At 40.2% G+C, this 22,218-nt stretch overlaps 1 protein-coding gene across 23 annotated transcripts in view; it reads left to right on the forward strand.

Moving 5' to 3' along the window:
• Positions 1–22,218, forward strand: part of DMD (dystrophin) — a 2,010,563-nt gene that overhangs the window by 535,100 nt on the left and 1,453,245 nt on the right. For 22 of the 23 annotated variants that reach the window (XM_065590838.1, XM_065590858.1, XM_065590878.1 and 19 more), the window contains 3 exons: positions 8,658–8,750; positions 10,599–10,676; positions 14,433–14,525. In XM_065590838.1, the coding sequence (XP_065446910.1) occupies positions 8,658–8,750; positions 10,599–10,676; positions 14,433–14,525 (264 nt within the window). Of the gene's footprint in view, positions 1–8,657; positions 8,751–10,598; positions 10,677–14,432; positions 14,526–18,180; positions 18,326–22,218 lie in introns of those variants that run through there. The other variant, XM_065590918.1, reaches the window with a different exon arrangement.

Raw genomic sequence — 22,218 nt, forward strand, 5'->3', positions numbered from 1 at the left:
AGTGCTTCACCACTCTCCTAGTGAAATAGTTTTTCCTAATATTCAACCTAAACCTCCCACACTTCAACTTGAGACCATTGCTTCTTGTTCTGTCATCTGCGTCCACTGAGAACAGCCTAGCTCCATCCTCTTTGGAACTCCCCTTCTGGTAGTTGAAGGGTGCTATCAAATCCCACCTCACTCTTCTCTTCTGCAGACTAAACAAGCCCAGTTCCCTCAGCCTCTCCTCGTAAGTCATGTGCTCCAGGCCCCTAATCACTTTTGTTGATCTCCGCTGGACTCTCTCCAATTTGTCCACATCCTTTCTGTAGTGGGGGCGGGGGGGACAAAACTGGATGCAATACGCCAGATGTTCACCAAATAGAGGGGAATAATCACTTCCCTCGATCTGCTGGCAATGCTCCAACTAATACAGCCCAATATGCCGTTAGCCTTCTTGGCAACAAGGGCACACTGTTGACTCATATCCAGCTTCTCGTCCACCATAATCCCCAGGTCCTTTTCTTCAGAACTGCTGCTTAGCCAGTCAGTCCCCAGCCTATAGCAGTGCATGGGATTCTTCCATCCTAAGTGCAGGTTCATCCCTTGTTGAACCTCATCAGAATTCCTTTGGCCCAATCCTCCAATTTTCTTTAGGTCACTCTGGACCATGTCTTTACCCTCCAGCAAATCTACCTCTCCCCCCAGCTTAGTGTTTTCTGCAAACTTGCTGAGGGTGCAATCCATCACATCATCCAAATAATTAATTAAGATGTTCAACAAAACCGGCCCCAGAACTGACACCTGGGGCACTCTGCTTGAAACTGGCAGCCAACTAGACATCGATCCATTGATTACTACCCATTGAGACCAACGATCTAGCCAGCTTTCTATCCACCTTATAGTCCATTCATCCAATCCATACTTTTTTAACTTGCTGACCAGAATACTGTGGGAGACCGTATCAAAAGCTTTGCTAAAGTCAAGGTCTATCACGTCCAGCACTTTCCCCATATCCAAAGAGCCAGTTATCTCATCACCAATCAGGTTGGTCAGGCATGACTTGCCCTTGGTAAATCCATATTGACTGTTCCTGATCACCTTCCTCTCCTCCAAATGCTGGAAAATGGATTCCTTGAGGACCTGCTCCATGATTTTTCCTGGGACTGAGATGAGGCTGACTGGTCTGGAGCTCTCCAGAATTTCCTTCTTCTTTTTTTTTTTTTTTTTTTAAAGATGGGCACTATAGTTGCCTTTATCCAATCGTACGGGACCTCCCCCAGTTGCCATGAGTTTTCAAAGATAATGGCCAATGGCTCTGCAATCACATCAGCCAACTACCTCAGAACCCTTGGATGCATTGGATCTGGACCTATGGACTTGTGCATGTCCAGCTTTTCTAAAAGTTCTTAACCTGTTCTTTCACCACTGAGGGCTGCTCACCTCCTCCCCATACTGTGCTGCACAGTGCAGCAGTCTGGGAGCTGACCTTGTCTGTGAAGGCCAAGGCAATAAAAGCATTGAGTACTTCAGCTTTTTCCACATCATCTGTCACTAGGTTGCCTCTCCCATTCAGTAAGGGTCCCACACTTGCACTGACCTTCTTCTTGTTGTTAACATACCTGTAGAAACCCTTCTTGTTACCCTTCACATCCCTTGCTAGCTGCAACTCCAATTGTGCTTTGGCGTTCCTGATTACACCCCTGCATGCTCGAGCAATATTTTTATTCTCTTCCCCTGTCATCTGTCCAAGTTTCCACTTCTTGTAAGCTTCCTTTTTGTGTTTAAGCTCACCAGATATTTCTCTGTTAAGCCAAGCTGGTCGCCTGCCATATTTACTATTTCTGCACATCAGGATGGCATCCCTAGGGGCAGCTCGGGTCAGGCCAAAGGCTGCGCATGAGGGGCACATTCCATGCCTACCGGAGGCTTTCAGTTTGGGAGAGCAACACCCACCAAAACTACGTCCATGCTTCCATGCTCTTCTCTGTTTTATTTTCTTTGGTCTTAGTGCTCTGTCTCTCTCTGTAGATTTCTAGGGTCATACGATACTCTTTTCTCAGGGCCCTGTCAATTGCCCTGAGGTCTCTGTGTCCTACATTGTTTCTTAGTCTTTATTCTTTTAGTTCATTCTGTTTCTCTCTTAGGCCCTTTACCCTCTAGCATACTCCATCTATTTTGAGTTCTGTGTTCCTAGATGTCCCAGATGAGCGGATAGGATAATATGCCATAAAAATTGAAAAATGCTTAGAAAATAGTATCCTGTTTCATAGTAATAATCCTTTTATTGGTCTAATCCATTCAAGAATGGAGAATGTAATATGAATGACTACTTGCCTGCAACAGCAAGTGAAAAGCAAGATTTTCTCCTCAGCCAAGTTTTACCCCCTCCCCCTTCAAAACTAGTTTCTCTGTCATTTATTCAGAGGGAAAATGGGGGAACTAATTTAATCAAAAGTGCATTTTTTGTACAAATCAGGAAAAAATAATATGTTGTCCAATGGTTAGTGAATTCAGACAAGGGCATTGTTACCATCTCTTAATATTTTAGTGCGTCTGATAACATCTGGGGTTTTTATTAAAGTCCCAGCTCCTGGAGTTATATGGGATACATCAGAATCTCCGCTTTCATTTAAAAGCAAAAGTAAGCTTCTAGCCTGTATGATTGTGGGGAAAGGCATGAAAAAGTGACCAAGTCCACTGTAATGTTTCAAAACCCAGAAGGTAAATTAAAATAAATCCTACTATTATTATTTAATCTCCGGATTCTTAAGCCAATCTCATGATTTTGAAGATCCCGACTCTCATTTCTGAACACTTGAGGTATACAATATTGCCATAGTAGGGACAACAGTAAGGAGTGTCTGCTTTGCTCCTCGCTGGGGAAGACACTTTTTTTTCCACTTCTTTCTCTATTCTTTTCAATGTCACCTTCACAATTATGGTATCCATGGCGATAGCACCACAATATGTTCTGAGCTAATTTCCAACATCAATATGCTCTCCTCGTTTACATCTCCCCCAAACACCATCTTCTTCCACGACACCTACAACAAAACAGATTAAATCATCTATTCATTAAAAATAATTAGTATATTACCTTCTACTTTACCTATAGGTAATGGATTGAGTATAGGATGGGAGGGTCATAAAGAGACTGGAATTGAAGTTGTTGGTTGCTGTAGTGCAAGGTTAGAGAATGATGGTGGAAGACATGTAACTTAATTAGGATTTATTTTCGTTGTATGTTCTTTGGGGCAGGACTATATCTATGGGCAGGTCTACACTTACTTCCGGAGCGATCGATCCAGCGGGAGTCAATTTATCGCGTCTAGTGAAGACATGATAAATCTACCGCTGAGCGCTCTCCCATTGACTCCGGTACTCCACCGGAGCAAGAAGCGTAGGCGGAGTCGACAGGGGAGTGTCAGCAGTTGACCTACCGCAATGAAGTAGCTCTAGCATAACTGAAGTTGCGTAACTTAGACCGACTTAGTCCAACCTCCTGCTCAAAGCAGGACCAACCCCTGTAATGTACTAGGTGGTCTAGCTATGCTTTGGTGCTGTCAAACACTTGGGGGAAGCTGCTGTCCCATTTTAAATGACCATGTCTTCCTGTAAATATTAATTGTACATGACCCTGCAATTCTAAATCACAGCCTTGTGAATTCATATTCAGGCTGGTCATGTGCACCTTCTCCTGTAAAATGCAAAAAAAAAAAAAAAAAAAATCTGTGTTTGAGAGTTCTCCACTTAATTCACATTTTCTTCAATTTTCAGTAGAGCAGGTGGTTTAATTTCATCCATAACAACACTGTTTCCTTTTTTTCTCCCCCACTCACAAATCCCCATATCCCTGTGTTCACTGCTGGAAGCACTCTGGAAATAGAGAGAGAGGATTATTTTGCTGACCATTTGCAAACTTGTTTTCCTGGTGGTGCTAGCAATAGCAGGGTCTTTTTATACACTAACTAGGATCATACAGTTCTAGTTAGCTGCTGGCACAGCTGGGGAAAGTACTACAGTACAGGAGAACAGACTTAATTTTGCCAAGTGGATAGCTTTGTATTCCCCCTACCCATCCTTGGGTTATTTAAAAACAAAAACAAAGCACGTTCCTATGCCCATATTACATGCTTGTTCAGTAATAGAATTGTTGGTATAGCTATTTTTCTTAATGATAAATTTGTATGGTAACCTAACACTGGCATAACGAAATTCAAATAAAAATCACAATAGATTAGTCTGAATGCTTTTCTTTTTCCTATATTTAAAGGTGGTAGTTGTATAATCCAAGACCCCTTTTAAGCAGAGCTCTTTTCAAAAAGAATTGATACTCACGTACCTGCCATTCTGTGTAGTGGCTTTATTTATTCTTCCCAAAGCTTCATACATCTTAAAGTACACTTTTCTTATGACCTTGAAAACACTACATATTTCTTTGCCACCTCTCTAAATCCTTTGTTTCTGAAGACTTATTGCAATGTCGATCCACTGAAGACATTCAATCTGTTTGAGAAAGAAGACTTAATTGCCCTACTGCCAGAGAGAAAGCAGACTTGTGCAGGTTAGGGATGAATCCTGTGGCAGCAGCATCAGGATTCTTATGTAATTCTCAGTTGCTGATTAATAGAAGGGTTCCTTCCAAGCCTTTCAAAAATCAATGGCATTTTTTTTTAAAGATTTACTTATAACACATTTGTAATTAAAATGTTCTGCTGGAGATGCTGCCATGCTGTGTTTTTATTTCCTTTCTGAAAGCTTTAGAAAAAAACCCACATTATTTTGTCAAGTAGAATTTGTTGAGTGTCTCAGATTAACTTGCACTAAAGGTTTTGGTTAAAATTAATGTGTCATAGAAGGAGGGAAAGGTAGACACATTTATTTGTTACTTTTACTTTTGCTTTTTTGGTTACAAAGCAATAGGATTATAATAATCATTATATTCCGTTACCAAAATGTTGTCATGCTCTTTTTCTCAGAATGCTGCATTTAAAGTATTTATGGATGAGATTCATCCCTATGTAGAGGGCTTGCATGAGGTCTGTGCATCACTTAATCCCTCCAAATAATGCTTAAGTGAGATTTGAGATATACTTATGGCTTGTGCTGGCTCCCTGCACAAGGGTGACTTTTATCCTACAAGATTAAGCCAAAAGGAAAAAAAAAAAGAATGCAACTGTACTATTTCAGCATTGTATGTATGCCATCATTTTAAATATCAAATCCACTTTTCATAAATGATGATTACATACATTTTTTGTTACACTGGCCATTCAGTTTTAGGCCTTGATTCAGGAAATCACTTAAAGGCTAATGTGATCACTAAGGCAATGTCTGGCTACAAAATTATGTCAACCTAAGTTACGTTGGCATACAGCCGTCACAGTTATTACATTTGTAAACAGGGTCTGAATGAATTCTCCCCTGACAGCTAGCTGGGAGGGGGAGAGACTTCAGGAGTAAACTGTATTTACATGAACACACCTACTCTGCTTAGATATCCAGCAGATAGAGCAGTGTTTCTCAAAGTAATCAACTTTGGCTGGTGTTGGGCTACAAATCACTTCAGTACTGAACGCAGGGATAGTGAAATGCTGTTACCAATGTTGTTGTCTTTATTGTATGAATAAAGGGGAGCAGAACTGTGTTTAACCTATCCCAAATGAGGAGGTCACCCTCAGCTGAAAGGACCTCGATAAGCCAGGGGCATGCATGCCAGAGCCCCGTGACAGTAAGAAGGGTGGGGACAGGTATCCCAGCCAGGAGGTGTGGACTCTCTCTCAGGTTTTGTTTACACTGGCAAACTGTTGTTCAGAGGTGCTACACACACACACACCAAAAGTGTTGTCGTTGACAAGAGTTGGTGTAAACAGTGCTTTGTCTGCAGGAATGCTCTCCTGCTGACAACGCTAATGCTACTTATTTGGGGTGGAAGTTTTCTGTCAGCAGGAGAGCTCTCTCCTGCCAACAAACAGTGGCTACACTGCGTGCCTTTTACCGGCACTGCTGTAGTTGCACAGCTGTGTCACTAAAAGCTGCATAGTGTAAACATAGCCTCAGGGTCCCCAGTGTGGTTTAACCTGTTCCTCCCCACTGTTCTAAGAGCTAAATAGGCTTCCTTAGGAGCCTCTTTGTTATGTTAAAGTGCTCAGATGAGTGCTGAAATTACTTGAGATGGGACAGTGTTTCTACCCCAGCCTGCAAAGAGCTGAAAATTACTAAGAGACTGATGTGTAGAGGTCACAGCAAAGAACCAGGTGGCACGAGAAGGTGCCTGACTGTCAGCCGGCGAACGAGCAGATGGCAAGGCAACGAGTGGCTGGCAGGGCGGCCAGCAGAGAGGAACCGTGGTTGGTGGGAGGGCCAGGTGGCAAGGAACTACGGCTGGCAGGGCAGCCAGCCAGAGCAAGTGCAAGCAAGGTGCCATCTTCCCCGGGTGTGCAGTGAACTCACACAGTTGCACCTCTGAACCCTGGGTCCTCACTGACCAAGGACAACCACTGTGAGTGGGGTATGGTGAGGGAGCAGAGAGGGGCACAGAAAAAGGAACTTTTGGTTGTAGAACCCAAGCTTCTGTCTCCTGCCCCCGCAGGGGAGAGCGGTGGGCAGTGGGGCTGGGGGCCGGGACCATGGCAGGCAGCAGCGTCACTCAAAATCGGCTTGCATGTTTGGCACGCGTGCCGTAGGTTGCCAACCCCTGGATTACACATTGCTTGTGCATGTGCACACTATGCTTCTTTTGTCAGTGGTGCATGTCCTCATCGGGGCATTTGGGTATAGAATTTTTTATTGGCCTCTCCAGGTGATTGTCTGATGTCCTAAATCATGTTCCTGTGTTATCAGTGTAAAACACTCTATCAGAGCTGTCTATCATTCTAAACACACTGTAAGAAACGGAGCAGATTGAATATTATTTGTTAAATAGAAAATTTAACTAAGATTGGAAGGGGTTGTCTTTGTGAATCATATGAATCTATTCAGTATCATCTGACACATTTCACAGGCAATCAAATGGCAATGTATGGGTTATTAGCTTAGTGGCTTATGTTGGAGCTTCAGATTTGGTTAGAGTGAGCTGCACTGAGCACTGGAGTGATTGAGTGAGTAACTCTGAACAGAAAAAATCCAAAACCATTAAGCTTCCTTATTGAGTGACTGATTCACTGCCTCTTACTCCCACACAGATCTGTGATAAAAGGCCCAGTTATATCCAGGGTGTGGCTTAATCTCCAGTGAATCAAAATACAGATATTTCATGACAAATCAATCTCTGAAGCTTCACAAATAAGCAAGTATATTGTGCTCAGAGACAGATGAATCAACCCAAAATCTTAGCATCCACAAAACAGTCATTAGTTTTTGTTCTGGTTCTCGGCCAGCTCTAATATAAAGTCACAAAAATATCAGTTATGAAATAAATGTGAAGGTAAAACCACACATCAGCTAAACATTATAAAAATCATCTTGCTGTTTCATTCTACTTTATTCATTAGTCAGTGACATAAGCATTAACTTAAAAACCTGACTTGATTTTAGAAAAGATAAAAACCACCTTTTTTCACCCTCTTAAGCCAGTGAAAAGCAAGGGAGGGAATCTTACTACCCCCCACTCCCCCGTATATGGTATGATTCAATAAGTGTCCAAATGTTAACCATGGTGCCTGATCCTGTAAGGTTCTGAACGTTTCAATTAACATGGATTCAGATGACAGCTGAGGGTGTTCAACTCATCTACAGTTTGAGTATAAGACTTGGAAGCGACACTTAGCTGTTTTCGGCAATTCACAGCGCTGCACTTGCTGCGCTCAGGGGTGTGAAAAAACATCCCCCCTGAGCGCAGCGAGTACAGCGCTGTAAAGCGCCAGTGTAATCAGCGCCTGCAGCGCTGCACGCTCACTCGCAGCGCTGCAAGCTATTCCCCTTGGAGAGGTGGAGTACTTGCAGTGCTGCGAGAGAGCTCTCGCAACGCTGGCGGCGCAACTACACTCGCGCTTCACAGCGCTGCCGAGGCAGCGCTGTGAATCCACAAGTGTAGCCAAGGCCTGATAGGGTTTTGGGGGTTTTGTTTCTCACCTTTGTGTAAAAGATCCTCCTTGACGTTTAAAATTAATATTTCTCTCCTTTTGCATTTGGCAAATATTAATTAATTTCCCTGTTGTTTTTCCCCCTGCAACTTAATCAGCAAGCCTAGTTTGCCTCTCAGCTTTATGGATGTTGTCAATAACTAAGTGTAGAGTTCTGCTATTACAGTATAAATTAATAGTGGGAGCACAAAAATATTTGGCTTTTTATAAGTTTCAGACAGATAATGACTATCTTGTAATTTAGAGAATTAATGTGTGGTGTGCATTCCTCACCAAGTGAAAATCATTTTAAGTTACTTTGAAATTAGGGTCTCAGCTATTAGACACTGCCTGTTCAACAAGGACATTTGTGAGAAGAGAGTCTTATTTGTATCAATTTATATGCAAGCTAGTCTCCTGTTTCGTCTTGTAGGACAACTGCTATGTTTAGTAGAGCAATGTTTTGATATATTCTGCATTTTTAAAATGTACAAGTGCTCACAACTCCATAGTTCTAACCTCACATTTTAATAAGAGTGATATTGTGAAATATAACCATTTCTATCCTTTGCTGGGTTAGCTAACAACATGCCATTGTTATATTTATTGCAGTTTGGGAGGCACTATATTGAAGACCTATTTAATGATTTTCGAGATGGACGAAGACTTCTGGAGCTCCTTGAAGGTTTTACAGGCCAAAAACTTGTATGTATACATTTTTGTAATTACAAACCTTACTGTACTTTTCCACATGACAGTCTTGTAAGATATTGATAGTTGGCTAAAATCACACTAGTATTTCTCAATGGATACAGCGGACAAAGTGCTGAGCATCCTCAACTAATCCTGCCTTCAGTAGGAGTTGAGGGAACTCAGCATCTGTTAGGATCAAGCCTCTAATCCGGAGTCATGCTGAACACCATCAACACCTATTGACTTCAGTAGTAGTTGAGGGCAGTGCTTAATTTGTAACTAAAGACATGTCGGGGCTCAAGCAAATTTTTTACTTTCATAACTGATGCAGCAAGCCTAGAGATGCCAGGGCTATGAACTGCCAAGATTAGAGGTGCCGGGGCTCAGCCCTGACACAAATTAAGCACTGGTAGAGGCTCTCAGCATCTCTGAGGATAGGGGCCTAAATTGGACAGGTGCCACAGTTAAGTATGTATTCTAAAAGTGAATTTAATCTTTGACCCCTTGTTTTGTTTAGTACCTCACTAGAGATATTTGTTCAAAACCTCGTGGACCTATTTGATAAACATTTTGTGACCATATTAATTCTTACACTTTATACTATCTTCTATCTGATCAGCCACACATGATGAAATATATCGTCAATGATTGCCATATATGCAGCTAATTATGGGAAAACCTCAAAAGCTTTGATAAAATCATATTTTGGAGATTTGTTCTAACTTGTATGCAGCATCGCTTTTCCTCTTATTTTCTTTGTTTGAGCATAATATATTTCTCTCCCTCCAACTTAGATCTTTGCTTATATTTTGTATTTATTTGGGGATGCTTTTTTCTTTAAATTTAATTCTTTAAAAAAAAATTAAATAAAATTCTTCTTCCTCTTTGACAAATGATGGCAGAAGGTAGTAGTCCATCTGCATGAGGACTCTGGGTTGCTAATGTTAGTGTAGCTGAATCAAATGCTAGCAAAGATGGGATATTTAAAAATATATATATTCCTACTGTAGACAGGATTTGAGAAGGATTCTTCCTTCCTAAAGCAGAATTAATCCTGGAGCTCTCCCTGGACTGGTGAGCACAACTGAGCCTGGGAGTAGCAGGTTCATAATAGTGCAGGTGCAAATGGTAACAATATGGCCATGCACTAAGGATGTGAAGCAGATATCCCCTTTGTACACTAAAGGGAAGCTAGGCTTTCTCAGTTAAATAGTTTAACTCCGATATACAGAAATTGGTTTTATAATAAATTGTGTAGAATTAGACAGACTTTTTTCAGAGTTGTCATTTAAAATATATGTCTTGAAGTAACCTGACTAAAGGGAATCAAATCTGCCCTTACTAACATGTAAATGCTAAAATAACACAGCAAAAATATTTGGATTCTTGCCTGTTGCATTTCCTTTTTGTTTTTCGTGAGCTTGAGAGCTTTCTCTTAAACTTTCTCATAAATGTAGGGAAACAAGCTGACAACATGAGTCACATTCCAGAGAGGAGATACTTGCAAATATTATACATGCTGATGCTTATCTGGTTGGTTGTCATGGTAATGTTCCTAAATTGTTCTGTGGCAGGGGAGATTAATCATAATAAAAATAACCTGAATTTATCTGATTCCTATATACATTTTGATTATATGTTCACTGAAAAAATGTCAATAACCAATTTAGCCCTCAAATTAAGATTGTTTGTTGCACAATTGTCTTTATTTAGTAGTTTAAATTCTACTTTGCATATATATAGAAATAATTATAGTATCATCTCCAAAATAGTCATAAGTTTGTAAAATACAAATCCCTGAACTTAAAGAAGTGGTCTCATTATATTCAGCATTTTTTTTTAATTTAAATATGCTTACAGGCAAAAGAAAAGGGCTCCACAAGAGTTCATGCTCTGAACAATGTCAACAAAGCACTGCAGGTCTTGCAGAAAAATAATGTAAGTAATCACCTGGACAAGGTCAGAACATGCATTAGACATCATGCTTAATGTTTTATAAGTGATAGCTCAACCCCTGGATACAGGATACAGTTTCTAAAGTCCACTATACATCAAAGCAATGGTACTAATGTAACTTAACTTATCTATGGGTTCTGCAACACGGCTGTCTGTTTGTGCCAAATATAATTCAGATGTTTTCTGGCAGCAGGTTTTAAAGTAGCTGAATAATAAATCTGTAATAAATGCTATTTGAAGCCTGATCCAGTGCAATTCTTTGTTAATGTGGTGTTACAATAAATATGAAAAGTGTTCATTACCATAAGTCATCCTTAGTAAAATAGGAGTTGATTCTAGCTATCAGAATTTCAACTCATTAAACAGTTGCTTTCAAAATACGGTAGAGTGATGTCTAAAAATCTGAGGTTTTTCTTAGGAGAAATAATTTCTAGTATATTTCTTTAGGTGTTTATGGGATAACAACATTAAAGATGTGAGCCAGGTTAAAAAAACCCACACATTCCATTCTATTCTGTTAAGATTGACGCATCGGGCCAATATGCTTCTTTTAATGTTGGAGTAAATATTCCCAAAGTATCTACCTCTTACAAGCATTCTAATTGACCAATAATTTTATCAGACATGTTTAGTGGCCAACTAATTGTATCACAACCCTCCCCTCTGACCCCCCCAAGAATAAATTCAAATAAATAATAACATTCACTTAAAACCCAGTAAGCTGTGATGGAATAGTAACCACGCATTCTGAGCCGCATATTCTATTGGATTTCTTGATAGGTACAGTAAGTCTTTCAATGTGCTTGAGTTCAGCTGGTACATGGATTCATTGATTTTCTAACTCTAAGGTAACGTGTACCTAGCTGAGCATTTGTGCATAAGTCAAAGTGATTTAATGGGAGTGTTAAATTGGTAATAGAGATCTTTACGAGAGGCCATGCATTTTTAATGATTTTTTTTAAAGTTGCCAATTCTGCATCACTGAAAGGATGCTATGTACGATAGACAATTGTATATCGCTCTGAAAAAATTCAGTGGACAAATATTTGTCAATGTGCTAAAAACTCTTCATTACATGCATACAGTATAATATTACTTTTTAAAATTGTTTAAAACATCTGTTTACTGGGGCATTAGGAAAATGTGCTAGTGGGTTGTTCATTCAAATTCTAGCACACAGCTACAGTGCCTTTCTAATGTGTACAGGAAGTACCGCTCATACAGCAAGCTTCTTTCAAATAAAGTTATGAGTATGTCAAGGGCGTTTAGGATGAGGTTAAAATTGAGCCTTTTAATAAGTTAAGGCTTCATCATGTATATTATGCAGTGTCAGATTATAAAACTAAAAGCCCTCTCTAAAAAACCTTCTCCCGCAATTGTAGTTCTTTGAATCCATGGCCTCTGAATGGTCACGCATGTAGGATGTGTATACTGCGAAGCTTCAGAAACCTCTGAAAAGCAGCATTTGTTGAGCTCCAGGAGTGCCCCATTACAGCACCAAATATTTGGTGCCAAGACTCTAAAAGGAGCATGTGGTTCCAAGTCCTTCGGCTAAACTTTAGAGTCCTAAAAGGGGAGAAGAAGGTGAATGGGTAGTATAAATAACCAGAGGGGACTATATTCAAAGAGTTTCTGATGTGCATCTTAAAATTGCTTCTCTATAGTCCCAGGGATTACAGGAAGGAGACATAACAGGAAAGCCTGCTCCTTCTTTCTGGTTTGGGGGAGCAGTCCTTCTTCACAGCTCCCCCTCAGTAATGGCTGGGGTAGTGAGAATCCCACTTGTGGCAATCTAATGATCAGTCCATACGGTAAGTGAACTGAGAAGCAGTAATGAAACAGGCATTGCGGGACTGCCCTTTTAAGGCAACCCTTGAATCTAGATGCTAAATTGAGAGAATAGTGCTGTGTAAGATTATGTACAAATCTCCAGGTAGAAGCCCTACGGGTTTCTAAAATGGAAATGTTCTGAAGGCAGGCAACTTGTTCCACTTTAGCCCTGGTAGACTGACTTCTAAGACCCTGAGGAACTATTATTCTGGCTTATATATAACAAGTCTCAATGGCCAGCCAAATGCATTGTGACAAAATATGTGTGGATTTGTCATTCTGTTTACACTGATCCTTAAGGGGTACAGAATGTGTAGGGGATGTCCTAAATGATTTCATCCTAGGCAAGTCAAACTTCAGAGCCCATTTGTCATCTAAGGAATGGCATCTAATGTCCTCGTGGAAAGTGTACCGAGAGACTACTGATCTGATTCTGATCTGACTCAAACACTGCTATTTGTAACAGTTTCATAATTCTCAAAGAAAAAAAGTGTCATTCTGAGTTCTCAGATTTTTTTCAGTTAAGAAAAAGAAGTTACATTTTTTGGAAAAATTCTGGCTTTGGGCATGAGGCTAGTGTAAATGACCCCCACACAGGTGTATAGCAACTCTGCAAAATCAGCCTGTGCCCTTGTGGTGGCTGCTTCTGGCAATCATGCAGAAATTATTTCTACTAGTTTCAGGAGTTAGCGGTCTAGTACAGGGCTCCATGAGTCTACATGCTGAGTGCAGATCATGATGTTGACCCCATAGTCTCACTCTAGATACAGTTTTGGCCATACAGGAGTTGGACTTGCATGTTAAAAAAGATACTTGAGAAAAGTGTTTCAAACTCAGGACATGATTTCACAAGGTGTTGCCTCTTTTGATATACTGAGCACCCTGGTCTCCCAATGTAAGAAATGAGAGGTGAAGGTGCTCAATACCTAACAAAGAGTAGTCAGCATCTTGAAGGACCAGGCCCCCAGGGGGAGGGGTACCCCAGAGTAACGTGCTGGAGTGAGATGTTTCAGAGTAGCAGCCGTGTTAGTCTGTATCTGCAAAAAGAAGAACAGAAGAAGTACTCCTGTTCTTCTTTGTGCTGGAGTGGCAAATTCAGAGAGTCATATTTGGGAAATGCAGTAGGGTGTGCTCCAGGCAAAAGCCTTGACCTCCTCCCTGTCCTCCAAAATGCATCATCTGCTGGCAAAACTCTCAATGACTTCAATATGGGTCTCTCGTACATCTCAAAACAGTTAATGAAACATTACGTTGCAATCACAAAGTCAGGAAAGAAGAAAATGGGATCTCCCACATAAATGTTAAAGGGGCTGGCTGTATATATGTTGTTTCTTTTTTTCTTTCTTGCCAAATATGCATTGCAATATTACTAGAGGGTTTTTATTTTTGGCAAAATTTAAATTGTAAAACAAAATGTGCAAAGTGACAGTTTTGAAGTTGCTGTGTGAACCTTATTGTGTGTATTTCCTTGAAGTGTTTGTTTGTGATTTTTAATTGTGCAGTCTTAATATTGCATTAACATGTAGGGGTGGATTTGTATTTAATTATTGTATTTTAACTTTATATTTTCACTTAACTTTAGAGCTTGGATAGTTATATCTCCATATCGCTAACTCTGCCACTTGCTTTTTGCCTGCACTTCAATTGTTCCATTTCTCAAATAAGCATTGAATGTTTACTTTTGCCAATGTATTCACCCTCACAAAAACAAAACAACGCCCCAACCTATTATAATGTTTTAAAATGTGGTTTAAACAAACTGGTTCAAGATTAATCAGATAACTACTTCAAATGCCTATATTTTTCAAAATCCAAAAGAAATTAAATTTTTGTCATGGTTTCTTTCACAAAATGCACTAGTATCCAAATACTTTTTCATACAGTGCTTATTTTGCATTTCTCTAATAGGTTGATTTGGTGAATATTGGAAGCACAGACATAGTGGATGGAAATCATAAACTGACCCTTGGATTGATCTGGAATATAATTCTCCATTGGCAGGTGAGGGATACTGCTGAAGGTTCTGAAATGTGTGTTACATGATCCTTGCATGTTGTTACCCACCCACAACCTATAAAACATAGACATTTCAAACAAAATAAGGCCATTCACCAAGTCCTCATTTCTTAAATTAATAAATTTGATAATGGTTTGTTTGCATATTATCTGGAACATTAAGAATCAGCAGATTATAAAATAGGTTATGGAGCATTAATAGCAGCTTTTCTAATTTTACTGTGAGTTGTTGAAAAATGAATAGACAATACTAATGTGGAAGAATTGTTCACCCTTTTAATAATAGAAGAAGAATGACTTTTTTCTTTTTCGGTTAAATACTAAAGTCATTATACATTTGCTTTTTTTTTTTTTAATACCATTGACCCACTCAATCGCAGATGTTGTTAGATCCCTGCAAAAAGCAGCTGAAGTTTTAATAACTCCTTGAGGCAGGTGTGGCCCATTTAGTTCCACCCTGGACATAAGGGAGATAGGCCTTGCCATCTAGAGAGAATGGGAATTAGCACAGAGCAGATCAAGCAAGGAGACCACAGAGAAAGATATGCTCAGGTAGGAAGTTTAGGATGATGTTAACCATTTTTGAGATACCATTAAAGCTATATTCTAGGAAGGGCTTGACATTAGTTTAGGGTGTATGTGCTCCTTTGACAATGGGGTAGGGATTCATACTAAGTATAACACACACACACACACACACACCCACCCCAGTTAGGGCATTCAGGCAAAAGATAAGCAAGATTGGCTCATTGCAACATGAAAAACAATGCTGATGAGCCCCAAACACACACACAAAAAGGACAATCATCTACCATCCCCACCCACCCACAAATTCACAGAAAAGGGAACAGTGGTTTTCTGCAGGAAAGGCCTTAAAATCTGTTATTTTGATTCACTCCTATCCTTCACTTCCATACTTCTCTTATTTGGTTTAGCTGGTGGGATTAGTTATTGCTTTGAAGGATGTAGAGTACTGAATCTGAAGCACAGGTAATGGGAGTATGAGCACTGGACCATATGTAACTGTGAAAACTTCTAGCAAAAATTTAAGCAATACATGTTTTAATGTATATAAACTACAGATAGATGTGAGTGTCCTTTTCTGCAGACTCATAAACTGTCTTTTTTCTCCACATTGTTTTGAGTTATGGAAATCTTTACTGCTAGTTGTTTTTTTTTCCTGGCCTCTCTCATTCCCAGCATTCCTCTCATTGTGTGTGTTTATGTACAGAAAACACACTTATTAATTCCCTGGCACAATATATATGGATATTCAGCTACATGTCTGATCTTTCAGTACCTGCTTGGTTAGTGCAAATGTAGCTAATCTGCCCATCATGAAATAAGAAACAGTAACAATATTCACCAGCCTGAACTGCTGTCTGGAGCTGGACTCAAGATGTATGCTGTTGGTCCACGGTTTTTGTGCTGGGTTCTACAGGGTCTCATTCTTTCACCTCAGGATATTCTGCAAGGAAGAACTGGGTCCCTGGGATTTTCTTTGTTTTTCCAAACAATAATTCTCCTTTCTCTGCAGGGAATCGCTGTACCCTCTATGTTGCTCTGATTCTCATAGCATACATAATGTAAGCTATTTGGATCAGTGGAAGTTTGCAAACAAATGTAGTGGTTTTCAGATTTATTCCTAGTACAATTCCATTGACTTCAGTAGCGTTACACCAGGGGGAAATTGTTCAATAACGTACTTAATGTGTGGTTGCATATGTGAGTTGCTCAGATTTGGAACCACTATTTCATTTTCTCTGTTGACTCTGAGAAGATTAGTTTGGTTCATGTCCTTCTCACTCTGGATCTGATCCTCTTTCACTAGTGTCATAGAATACATTCATTGTTAGGATCAACTCATTGTGCATGCTTTGGTTTCCTGGTAGGAACTAAAGATGAACTAGCATCTGTAAATTGCAATGCAATCCTATGGAAAAGCTATGGTTTCTTGCATGAATGATGTATGTGTAACCCTTCTCCCATCTAAGTTGGCAGCAACAAGGGCCGGGTTCTGTATCTAGGGATTCTGTTTCAATAACGCAATGCAAAACCAGCTCGAGCCCCCACCCAGTGACCTGGGACAATTACATACCACCCCGTGGGTGCCTCTAAGAGGCAATACTTCCCCTCTCGCAAGCACGGAGTCTGAGTGTAGCAGAAAATGTTTAATAACATGAGGTAAATGACATCAGTATTAAATTGGAAAAACACCACAAACAGGATTCATAACACAAACCATGAGCAAAAAACCCACCCCAGCAAATTGGGCTGTGTCCTTTCCCTTTGGTTCTTGAATCCAGCAACCCAAAAACCACCCAAAGTCTCTGCCCCTGGTCAATGCAGCCCCAGAGTAAAAGGGAGGGGGCACGCAGGGTGTTAAGGGGCATCTTACGTGATCCGAGGCCGGCCGGCCTTCTCTCCATGGGGTTCTGCCGCAGCCTTCACCACGAGCCAGTCCACTTCTTGCTGTCCCACAAACTGCTCCGCTCTACAAGCTGCTCCGCTCCGCTCACCGACCTGTGAGCCCCTCCAGCCATCCCTGCAAACAGCTCCACTCGCCGTTCCTTGGGCCAGCCCCACAAGGCTGCTCGCAGCTCCTCCAGTTGTCCCCCCAAATTGCTCCGCCAGCTGCTTATCAATATAGTTCAGGCTCCCCCCTAATCAACACAGCACTTAGTGATCTCAGCTCTTAATAACGTTAGCTCTTTTGTGATTTCAGCTCATAGTAGGGGAGCCCCAGTGCTAGTGCACCATTGGCCCAAAGTGAATTCAGCTCAGCAATCTGTAACTAGACTCCTAATGGAATCAAAGTTAATTCTGATATTCAACAGTGGAGAGAGGAGGTAGTGCAATTGGTGTTTCAAACCCTCAGAGGCAGCCCATACCATCAGGTACAAATACCTGTCCCCATCCTCTCTCAATTCACTGGGTTTTGTAACCCATGCCCCTTGTCAAGCAAGTGCTACTTAGGTAATGGTGAAGGACTGGCACAGGAAAAGCAGATTAAGAAAACCTTTGTCATCTATTAGGGTTTTTATTTTTTTTTCCAGGTCTCAGAGTAATTTATATTACTGAGAAATATGTCTCTGATCCTTTAGCTATCTAGTTATAAATATATTAAAATAATGTATTACATTTTTATCAGGACTAAAGGGGTATTTTCAGTCACCTAAGAAAGCAAAACAGGCTGCAGTACATGCTAGTTATAAAGAACGAAACAGGCCTTAGTTGCCTGGCAAAGCTTTGCCCCTTGCAGATTGTTCTTGTAACTAAATATCTGGAAATGTTGCAGTTTGTTATTGAAGAAAATCTCAATTAGAGAGCTAGGACTCCCCAAATTGTCTGCTAACAGGCTATACTTGGATAATGGGTGTGTTCCCCAAGAACTTGTTTTTAATTTGTTTTATTTGCAACTTAGGGAGTGGGAACTGAAAGCAGCCACAGAGGTGAAATGCTTGGCTGAAGTACAGCCTACTGACAAAATGTGTATATCATCGGTGCTGGTATGTGAGGGGAGTCAGAGACCAGCCTATTTGTGGCAGGTTCTGCTAAGGAGCATAAACCAACCCATGCCCACCTGAGTTGTTAATTATCTAAGTGGTTGGGTGGCAATTAAGTAGCTTAATGGACACCTGGGCCTTATAGGACAGTTGAGAGAGATCAATTTGCTAATTGGAACCACAGGGAGTGAATATGCTTCTGTGGAAGGTCCTAGTCAGAGTCTTCAGGGAAAGCATATTCCAGGCAAATCAGCTCAGAGTGAAGAAAGACTTTCAAAGGTATCTCAGTATTGTATGTGGTATTTCTGTCCTTTCTTGTCTTATCCTACTCTCTAGATTCTCACTAGAATTTTCTCTCCGATTACACCATACTGTTGTGGTGTTCACTTTTGGCCAAAGCTCTTTAATGTGTATGGTTCTGAATCTCTTACTGCACCTTTTTCTTTGAAGTTCCAGTCCTTTCTCAGGTTTCCCCCTTTTCCACACATTTGTGATCACACAGCTCTACTCCCAGTCTCAGTCCCATATAAAGTATGAAACAAAAGTAAAATAACACCTTTAATTTCTCAGCTATTTCTCTCTGGTAGAGAAAGTCTCTGTAAATAACAAAAAGGAATACTGCATATTCTAAACTATGCGCACTTTTTTTTTTTTTTTAATTTTAACCAACTTCCAGTTTCAGAGTGATCCCCTCTCCCCTTTCTCCCTCCCCCCCCCAAAAAAACAAAACAAAACAAAAACCCAACAAATATACTTTACAGAGCTTAAACCATACAATGATTTTTTGCTAACTCTTCTGGAAAAAACAAATGGTATTCAGAAAGAGGATGTTTAAAGAGACTCATGTAGGCAACCCCTAGTCCCTGTGAGGAGAGTCTTAAAGTTGCTGTGACTGGGCATGGGCCTGTGTGCATCTCATTGAACAACTGGATTAATGATCTGTATGCAACAGTACAGTTTCATGTGCACTGCACCAGTAGATATGAAATCCTAACTATTCAATTGAATCACAAGGAACTACCGGGCAACGAGAGCCTCTTATTTTGAAGGAATTCCAGTATTCTTTTAACTGGCATCTCCATCCTCATGCTCCTGAGGCCACCAGGAGTTTCTTTAAGAAATTGAAGATTATGGCTGTATAAAAATAATTCATGTAGTCTGAAATATTTTCAGGATAGCATGTGAAAAATATTTGAGTACAGTCACTGTTCCAGGTAGTTGGCAGACTGCACTGGATTGAGGAAAAAATGAAAATGTTACTTTGGTTAATAATTGTGAAAGATTTAAAAAAAATAATCTTCTGGTCTGCAATTCCTTAGCTTGGTGGTCTTCATCCTACAAATATAGGCCCTGATCTTACAAATTGCTAGGCATGTGAATAGCTCTGTTGGGACTGCTCAAATTTTTAAAGGTAAGAACAAAAGTAACTCATTGCTGGATCATGATTACCACAGTTCTGGGTTTAACTGCATCTCTGCTACCCTCCAGCTGCTGCCTCTGTATGGGCCAGAAACCACTTTCTCTCCTTCGAAACCAGAGTTTTAGGCTTGCAGTCCCCTTGCAATTCACTGTGCTCTTATCTTAATCCAGGACCTGCTTTTCTGCTTTACTATTCACAATGATCATAGTCAGTACTATGTTCATGGTCTTGTACTTGAGAATTTAATGTTTTGGAAGTTATTTGTGAGAGTGGCCTATGTTCCCTTTTTCCTATCCTATTCTATTCTATATAGGTTCTCAAACCATGTTTATCACTGTGGCTTCTGACTACATTCCATAGTGTATTAAGCAACATGACAAAAATCTGTCATGTGTTCATTCTCACATCCTCTCCCCAGAAGGAGAATTGCATGCAGTATTTTGTTCTGAAGTGTGTGTATGTGTATGTATATTTAGAGAGAGAGAAAGATAATCTAGATAACCTCTACATGTTGCTAAATCTTTGTTAGAGAAGGCAAATCAAAGAAATGCACCTTGCACTTAGAGTAAAAGATGGTGAGGTTTGTGATGGTCCTTAGTTCCTGTGGGCAATCTTGGTGGTGGTTTGAGTATATGTAGTGAAGGATAGGTAGATTTGTGTGTGGTTTGCATATTGCTGAAACTTGAGCCCATGTCGGTCTGACCAGTTCACATAGTGGTTGTGTGTAGAGCTGGGCAACCAACCAATTGTTCAGTTTGGTGGCCCAAAACTGCATTTGTGTGTGTTTTTAGTTTGTCTGTCTGAATTGATCCTTATTGGAATTCCATAAGTGGGAGGTCTAGTATGTCAGGTGCAGTTTCCCATCACTACTTCCAGAAGGATTCAAACAGTTTTAGTGCCTTACCCTAGATCCATGCTGCCTCTCTCAGATGTCCTATGGCTGACCGTGTCAAATGCTACAGAAAGGTCTAGGAAGATGAGAATGGATATCTGCCACTGTCCACTGACAGCAGGAGATTATTCATCCGTGCCACTAATGTGGTTTTAGTTACATGTCCAGCCCTAAATCCAGATTATACTAGATTTAGGATATTAGCTTCAATTACATGAGCTCAATGTTGACCTTTGTCTAGCTTTTCTGTGAGCTTGCTCAGGAAAGGAAATCCCTTCCGAAAACAAACTTTTTGTTTTGTTTTTATCATTATTCTTACCTCTGATGTCCTCAGTAATCTATGATTATATTCAAACAAACACACACACACAACGTAGCATGACCTAGACCCAAAATACTTTCCCTGAATCCTTGTATATAACACTTTTCTGAGAGTAGGTTTCTTTTCCCTTTTCTGCTGTTTTCCCTCAACTTCCTCTCTTCATAGTTTGTAGTCCCTTTGCATTATGTTAATCATCTACCTTAAAATCCTCCATATAGTCTTATGTCTATATATGGCCATGAAGAATTATGGTGTACTATAAACAATATTGCTATTTGCATTTAGTCATATAAGATTGATCACAGCAATCAAGAGGCAGAGAGGTGGGACTCTTAACCACTTTGCTTCAAATGAGTTGGGTGATTTGAAGACTGAGTTATTTCAACTGTCAATGACTTAATTTTTCTTTTGGGATGCCTTAAACAATTTTTTTTCTTGGCCACCTAGATCTTCTCTTGCTGTGATGTATTAAAAAAATTATGCAGGCTAATTAAGATAGTGTGTATATATCCTCCATATGTTAATAGGATGAAAAATCCCTGTAAGTGGTGGTGTGATTCTAAGGAAGATATCGGATTGTAGATTCCTGAATGCAAACAAGATATGATTATCAAATAAAATGCAAGATGTATGTGCTAATATAAACTAGTGAATAAAAATATATATTTCTGGATTAATTCAGAGCCCCTGCTCGTTTTGCCAGGAATAGTATTGTACATGCATTTTAAAGCTGGAATCCACACATGCACAATTGAAAGGGCATTTTTTCCTGTTTTGTTTTTGTTTTGTTTGTTTTTTTACCTCATGGATTCAAGGGTAAAACAATATGAATCTTTTTCATAGAGGTGCAGATCTTCTGACCTGAAGGAGACCAATGTCTTGTCTAGTCTTTCTGAAATATACAAATCCACACTGTTGTGGTGCCAGCCCACAATGTGGTTGTGACATTCTCCAGGGTACAATCTGGACTGTTGAACACCGTGTCCTCTCAAATCTCTGAACTGGGGTGCCTTTTACACTGCTTTGCTGTAAGAACATCAACTCCTAGCCTATTCAGACAGTGCCTCTGACTTGTAAAATAGTTGGGAGTGATTTTGTATGAATGCTCTGCCAGCCATTCATGAACTACATACAGGGCAACACCACAAAATTCTCAGTCCCAGCCTTGTCCCCCTGAAATGTGCATCTGGGACTACCTAGCGTGTACTGGACAATGCACTCTTATAGGAAGTCCATCCTTTCATCAAAGGAAACAAGGCTGGTGTATTTATACCAAATGGAGTTTCCCACATACTTCAGTTCAAACACACTGGTTAAGATAAAACAATACTGTAAGTTTAACTACAAAAAGAAAGGAAAGATTTCAAGAGACTAAAAGTAATGAGGCATAAAAGTCAGGTTTGGTTACAAAAGTAATGAAAAGATAAAGCGTTGACAAGCGTTGAAGTGACCTTAAAAGCAAAAGATTTTTCTCACCATAAGCTTACAGCAGTCTGTACTGTCCCAGCTAGGACTCTTCCCCTGCCCCAGTTCAGTTC

The sequence above is a fragment of the Chrysemys picta genome, chromosome 1 (genome assembly GCF_011386835.1).
Source record: "Chrysemys picta bellii isolate R12L10 chromosome 1, ASM1138683v2, whole genome shotgun sequence".
Lineage (NCBI taxonomy): Eukaryota > Metazoa > Chordata > Testudines > Emydidae > Chrysemys > Chrysemys picta.